General features: G+C 25.1%; 1 protein-coding gene across 1 annotated transcript; it reads right to left on the reverse strand.

The window, feature by feature from the left end:
• Window positions 1–1777: 1777 nt before the first annotated feature.
• Window positions 1778–2909, reverse strand: LOC124910792 (protein LURP-one-related 15-like). Its single transcript, XM_047451470.1, has 3 exons — window positions 2648–2909; window positions 2311–2544; window positions 1778–2120 (listed from the first exon to the last, which is right to left on the reverse strand). Exons 1-3 carry the CDS (start codon window positions 2873–2875, stop codon window positions 1926–1928), a joined length of 657 nt encoding a protein of 218 aa, XP_047307426.1. The 5' UTR covers window positions 2876–2909; the 3' UTR covers window positions 1778–1925.
• Between the last annotated feature and the right edge of the window lie 5121 nt (window positions 2910–8030).

An 8030-nucleotide genomic window follows, 5' to 3' on the forward strand; every position in this document is an offset into this window, starting at 1 on the left:
TCATCACATTCATTGGTTGGAAAATGTAAAAGTGGGAGGAAAGAGAGAAAAGAGAGAAATTATTTGATTTTTCAGCGAATAAGATTATGCCACGTCATTCCCTCACCAAATTCTCTCACCAAATTCCCTCACCTAATCATTTCTCTATTAATTAATCTGATAGTTTATTCAATTAAATGTATAAATATCTACGTTTAATAATATTTATTTTTATTTTCATTTAACGAGTTTTAAGTAAAAATTAAACCTGTAACATTTCTCATATATATATATATAAATCATTATTATCGTTCACTTATTCACTTAAACTACATTTCTGTGCTACTTTAAAAAAAGATATTGATGTTATTGTTTATAAAAATATTCTTTTTGATAATTCTTTCTTGTATTTGCTATTTTTTTCAAAAAAATATTTTGAGGCAAACAAGTTTCTTGAACAAATTATGAACATAATATCTTACCTAAAATTGTTAAGAGTTTAATATATTTCAAGATTATTTAAAATGTCAAAATCATTAACATTTCATTCATTTAATATTGACAAAAAAAAAAAAAAAACTTTATTAGGATGCAGGATCGAAGAACATTTAACATAAATAAAAGTAATATAAGAAAATAGTTGTATTATTTTCTTTTGATCATATATTTATAATGATGAATATTAATGAGGGTCTTGTTTCTTTCGTTAATATATGTCGTCAGAGGTATTAGTGATCGTATTATAAGGTACAAGAAATAGGTGAATTATAAACACATTTTTATTATTATAATTTATATGCATACAAAAGTTTAGGATTGATTTTATTTTCTTGTGTGTCGGGATGACTAGTACGATTCCTTTAACTAATTTAATATAGTCATTTTTACCTAACTTTAAATTCAATAAAATATCTATAAAAAAATACGTTTATATATGTATATAATTTTTTCTATTGATTTTAATTTAAAAGTTAATTGGCGACGTTAAGTTCATTCGATTAACTTTATTTTTAATTTTATTTAAATTTAAAAATAAAGATTCTCTTTGATCAAATTTTAATTATTTGATAAAAAAATTGATAAAAAATTAAAGGAATTTTTACACATTTATTGGGACTTAAAACTAAGCTACCTTGGATCATCTGAACTTATCTGCTTCTATCATGTTTCTTGAATTTCACAAACAAAAAGACTTTATATAGGGGATTTTTGGATATGTACAATCTGTTTTTCAAAAAAAAGGATAACTGTAATCGTTTGGATCATCTACTGTTTGAATAATTTTATGTTCAATTATCCATTTTATTAATGTTATAACTAACAATTTATTTATTTATTTACGAATAGCTTATTCCATAAAAAATATACATCTAAAATTTATTATTGTATTGAATCAGAGTATTCCATAATTTAGGAGGGACAAATTTTATTACGAAGATAAATTAGAATTGAGATTATTGGAAGAAGACTTTGATGAAAATAATGATATTGTTCTTCTTAAATTGTTCTTATTGATCTTTGTCATTTTTTCTCGTCAAGTAGATTGTGATATTGTACAGTTATATCACAAACATATTGAGGCCCAAATAAAGTTTGAGTTGATTACACCAACTAACATACTTTTCATTTTATCATGAAAGATATTAAATTGAACATTGTTCTCATTCATTGATGTAGATATTATTGAGATTTGAGAGAGTATTTAATATTATATATATACATATATATATATATATATATATATATATATATATATAAAATATCAAATAAATACAAATAATTACATAATTTTATTTTCATTTCACCCATTTAATTATTATTAATAAAAGAAAATTCCATATATTTGGAATCCCTTTATTACAATTACATCACATTAAAAGTAACTTTATCAACTACATCCTTAACAAAAGTGTGTTAAATATAGTAGAGGATAATAATAATTGCAATTACGAATCACCAAGTGACCCTAAAACATTAACAAATTTATCAGTTCTATCAATTGTTTTTGTAACAAAAGTGTCAATATTGTCGAGAATAATAACCAATGCAATTACCATCATGTAATCCACGTTTGGATTCACTGTGATCTTGAAATTAGTTTTCTCAAACACGACGCTTGGTACAGCAGTATCCTCCTGCATCTGTCAATTATTATAAACATAATATCATTAATAAAATCAATTATTATTAACATAAATAAATAATATAACAAAAAAGTTGTTTTTTATTGAGGGATTTTTCGTCTTAGATATGTTTTAACTGCTCAACAAAAATAGATATAATAAGGGTTTTTACTAGTGTGGGGGTGTTTATGTAATAACTATTACGTACCTGGGCAATAATGGTTTTGGATTTGTCATGTCCAGTGTATATGATGCAAGACTCCTTAAAAAAGCATCCTTTCAACTTAAAGTCAGGATCTTCTTCTTTCTCGTTTTTTGCTAAGAACACATTCAACTTTACCTTGAACTGCAGACATGAGCTCGTTACAGCCGTGAACAAAAGATCATTCTTGTCGTGACTGTCTCCTCTGAACACTTCCCATCTTGAATGTATAGTTCTCATCTGTTCTTACAAATTAATAATATTCAAATTTTGGGCAGGAATATCATGGTGCATGATATGAAATCGATCAGGTGGCATTTAAATCGATTTGAATCTGATGTACCTTCTTGCGGATAGTGATAATGGGATTTCCTGCAGTATCTCGAAGGATCCGACTGTCGTGAAGAGACCACTGGACTTCCATTCTGAACAACTCATTATCATTGACATCGTTGATCTTGAAGTTGCCCTTTGTCAAAGCAAGGGCCTTTCTCACAATCGCCAGCTCCACTGGATGGTCCGATATGCAGTACTCTGGTCCGACCACGACCACTGGAATAGGCTTGGCCATCTAAGATAAGGTTATGATAATTATGTTTATGGCTTTGACTACGGGACTAAGAAATAAGAAAATAAAGGTTCTAATTTATAAGTGCCAGCAACTAGCATATTAAATTGGATAGGTCTTAGGTCTTGTTTGGTAACAATTATTTGAATAAATCAATTTTGTCTTTTCAAACATTTTACTTTTTTATTTTTTATCTTGTTATCTGATGTTTTTTTTATGAATAATCTTTCAAACAAAATTGTTTGTTATTTAAATTTGATTTTCCCGTGCCAACAATATTTAATAGCTCACCATGTGTAAGATAAACTTTAAAATAGTTTTCAGTCACATAATTCATTATTAATTTTGTGTGAGCAGTGGTTTGCAAAGACGCTCATGAGTCTATCGAGTTATCAACTAACAGAAACAACGCAACAATGACATTTTCGATCACTACATTGGCTGCATCATTTTTATCAACGCCGTTTTCGGTGTTTTGCAATTTCTCCTTAAGTAACTATACTTACCACAATTTTAGCAATCAAATGTCCGCCCATATTTAGATCGATCTTCATGTTTCTCGATATATATCTGCTTCTTACCTCGATTAAAATTTATATCATTATCTATGCCCTTGTTTTCAACATTTATTTGTTTTTTATTTTTAATTTTATTTTATTTTATTTTATCAAATTAGTTGGAGTATCTAATAATTAAATCGAATAAGAGAAATTATGATAAAAACAAACGGGCCAGAATTGGAACTGACACGGCTGGACAGCTAAGGCTAAAGTTGACTAAAAGAGAACCACAACATTTATTTTATTAATAATTAAAATCATTTTCTATTTTGTTGTCAGTCTCTTCGTGGTACTATATATATATATATATAAAGTTGACTAAAAGAGAACCAAAACATTTATTTTATTAATAATGAAAATCATTTTTTATGATAATAATTTTGTGGTATATATATATAATTTTAAAAATTTGTAAAAAAAATTTCTTATCAAATTTAAGGTAAATTTATGGTAGAATTGATTTGAGTTTATTAAAATAAATTTATTTTATTTAAAATATATTGAGTTAGATGATTTAAGAAATTAGGAAAATAATTAAATTGAATTGCTGGGTTAATAACTTCCTCTCTCATGTCCACTATTATTTTTTTTTTTATTTCTCTTCATCAATAAATATATTAAGTAATGATAGGTGATTCTAAAATTTTATACGCAACCAATGATTAGGATTAATGATTGATTAGGATTAATGATTAAGTATAATTCTAAATATTTATTTATTTATATTCTTTTTATTAATATTTTCTTTCTTTCCTTTTCTTTTTTCTTTTATATATAGTATAGATATATTTTTTATTTTTTTTATTTGTATTTATATATTTTAAGAATAATAACTTAAAAAATTAATAAATCAATAAATAGATATATTACATCTAATATATATAGAGAAATATAATAGGAAGTTAAATATAAAAAAAAATATTAATTAATTTTTAATCTAATTAATTATTTTATGTGTTTTTAAAATAATAATGAGAAAGAATAAATCAAAAGAATAAAATATATAAATGTATATTTTCAAAAAATATATATTAAATTATAAACATATATATATCTAATATAGAGAGAGAAATATAATAGGAAGTTAAATATAAAAAAAATATTAATTGATTTTTAATTTAATTAATTATTTTATGTGTTTTTAAAATAATAATGAGAAAGAATAAATTAAAAGAATAAAATATATAAATGTATATTTTTAAATAATATATATTAAATTATATATATATATATATATATATATATATAGAGGAGTGATAGAGTAAGGGAATTTAGTGAGGGAATTTGGTGAGGGAATGACGTGGCATTACCTTCATTTCATTGGTTGAAAAATGTAAAAGTGAGAGGAAAGAGAGAAAAAAGAGAAATTATTTGATTTTTTCAGCGAATAAGATTATGCCACATCATTCCCTCACCAAATTCCCTCACCAAATTCCCTCACCTAATCATTTCTCATATATATATATATATATATATATATATATATATATATATATATATATATATATATATTAATGTTATTTCTCCATTTTTTTTTATCTTTCATTTTCATATAAGTTGAATTCAACTCGTATATATATTAAAACTTTTTTTTATACTATAATATTTTTTTAATTTTTTTTTGTTTAGATTAAGTATGAGTAATTTGAGTTTTATTTATTTTGAATATTAATAGTTTATAATTTGAGTTAAATTATTTAAGTAATTAATAATTTATCTTATGATAATTTAATTTTAAATAAAATAAATATTTATAATAAAAATAAGGATAGAGAAATTATTAAAAAAAATTCGAATACGAATATTCCAATAGTTTCAAGAATACGAATCGAATACATTCGTTTCGATTCGATCCGTTTATTAAGGCCCAAGTTTCAAATAAAGAAATCAGAATAAGTATTGATAGATGTGGGGAATGAGAATAGATATGATTGATTACGGGTATTAATCATTCTCAATTATTTAGATTTATTATAGAGAAATTATTAATATTATTTTGTAATATTATTAACACATTCAACTTTGTCTTGAACGATGCACATGAGATCGTTACAGCCATGAACATAGATCATTCTTATAGTCACTATCTGCCATGAACACTTGCCATCTTGAATTAATGTATAGTTCTCATATGTTCTTACAAATTAATTAATATTAATTATTATTCAAATTTTGGATATGAAATAATGGTGATATGAAATCAAGCGGCATGCAGATCGATTTGAAACTGATAAGTACTACTTCCATGCCTTGCGGAGAGTGATAATGGGATATCCCATTGTATGAATCATGAAGGATCCGACATTCGAGGTCGTGAATAGACCACTTGACTTTTTCGACCATCTAGACTTGTTCTCATTGGGTTATTTGAAAAACCCCAAACAAAATCAATTTTCCAATCAATCACTTCTCAACGATCACATTACTCATTTCATTAACCAAAATACTAAAATATCATTTATTTTAAATTATTAATTTTTATTTTATTTATATATATTAATACCCTTTAAGTCATTTTACCAAAAATAATCATCACTTTCTCAAAATAATCACCAATCATTATTATTTTCTCCCTCTAGATTTTAAAAAAAAAAACTCAATCCGAACAAGCCCTAAGATAAGAGACTAATTTATAAGTGATAGCAACTGCATGCCAAGTACTAGCTAGCAAGAAGGTTGGTCTATTAATAAATTTGATCGGTCTTAATCATTTTGAGATAAGCAATATTCCCTTACATTAGAAAATCATTTTGTTAAATGAATGAATGTTTCATTAGTCAAACGGTAGGCGAAAGTTGCATAATTAATTTAAGGTCAATATAAGCCCTTATATTTATTGCTATACCGATCAAACATACCCTAAAAATTCTTTAGAAAAAATATAATTTTAAATTCCCAATTGGGTAGTACTTATTATGTCAAATAATCTTTAGTAGGTCATCTAGATAGTACATTTTTGTATTTTCCCTTCCGAAATTGATTTTGGATTATAAGTATATTTCAGCTATCATGAACATCCACAAATTAGGAAAAAGGGCCGGCCATCTAAGATAAGGTTATGATAATTATGTTTATAGTTTTTTGGTTACGGGACTAAAAAATAAGAGAATAAAGGTTCTAATTTATAAGTGCTAGCAACTAGCATATTAAATTGGATAGGACTTAGGTTTTGCTTGGTAACAATTATTTGAATAACTCATTTGGGTTATTTAAATAACTCACCATCTTTCCACTTGTCTCTTTATTATAAATAATTTTGATTGAATAAAAACAAACTTTAATTTCCCTAATTCATCATAAATTTCTTGTTTAAAAGAAAATTAATTTTTACTAGATTGTTGAGGGATAAAGTTAAATTTATTTCATAAAATGAGAGTTTAGTTAAATTTTTTGCTCCCCTATCATTATTCAAATATATATATATATATATATATATATATATATATATATATATATATATAGATATATATATATATATATAGATATATATATATATATATATATAGATCATTGGAAAAAAAATTATTATTATTATTCATGGTAAATTATCATTAAATCCCTTAAAATCTCATCTTTCACCTTATTCCCCAAAACAGTTTTAACATGCATGGTTAACTGCATGAAAATAATATTTTATTTTAGGAAAACGGTTTAACACTATTTCATTAAAAGCCTAAGGTGTGAGAGATTAATAATCAAAACTAGACAAATCTTAGTTTTGATTGTAAGATAACAAACAAAAAGACCCAAAAGTTTCTGATTAAAATAACATTTTAATCAATACTTATTAGTAGAGTTATCAACAGAGATTCGAACTCTCACACGGATATACCCATATACTTAGTAGGCACTCGCCTTAACAACTCAGCCAAAACAACTTAGTGTTAATCTCATGAGTAGAACAACCAAAGCGAATTGGTGTTAACAACAAAATGAATGAATTATGAGGGTAAAATGATGATTCATTGTGTAAGTTAGTGTGTATTTTTTAGTTTAACCCAAGCTATAGCCCATCATAGACTTCATGTCCCTCTGCCCTTGCTAGAAACAACCTCGATATACAGTACTGCGTACTGCGGGTTAAGCGATCTCAGAAATTGAGGGAGAGAATTATTTGAAAACATATAGCTCTTTTGGTTTTGGCCTTTTTAAGCTTTGTTCTTGCTGGTTCACAAAAAAAAAAAAATACAATATCATAAATCCCATAAATTTATATATAATAATAGATCAATTATATAAGTATTTCATAGCATAAATGTTTGACAAGTTATAAAGTATCAATGAGAAAAGAGTTACAATCCTTTATGTGGACAGTAAAGGAAAGAAGACTGGGTAAAATAGATTAAACATATAAAGGAAAATTGTTTCAAACACGTTCACATCCTAATCAAATGTAGGGGAGATTGAAATGATTTTTTTTATATATATATTTATTAGACATCATGTTTATTTTTACTAAATTACCGGTTAACCTACTGGGTTAAAATGAGAAATATAAATAAATATTGAACTTGTGATTTATTCTGATCAACTAAGTATTTTTAGTTCATATTAGAAATGTAATTTTGAATTGGTTTTAATGTGTGTATATATAGTTT

This window comes from Impatiens glandulifera, chromosome 7 (genome assembly GCF_907164915.1).
Source record: "Impatiens glandulifera chromosome 7, dImpGla2.1, whole genome shotgun sequence".
Lineage (NCBI taxonomy): Eukaryota > Viridiplantae > Streptophyta > Magnoliopsida > Ericales > Balsaminaceae > Impatiens > Impatiens glandulifera.

Excerpts from the sequence above, each read along its gene's own strand:
- LOC124910792 (XM_047451470.1), bottom strand. The coding sequence starts at position 2,875 with ATGGCCAAGCCTATTCCAGTGGTCGTGGTCGGACCAGAGTACTGCATA. Across the intron at positions 2,545-2,647 it reads TTATCACTATCCGCAAGAAG|ATGAGAACTATACATTCAAG; the intron begins GTACATCAGATT and ends TTGTAAGAACAG. Across the intron at positions 2,121-2,310 it reads CCAAAACCATTATTGCCCAG|ATGCAGGAGGATACTGCTGT; the intron begins GTACGTAATAGT and ends AATAATTGACAG.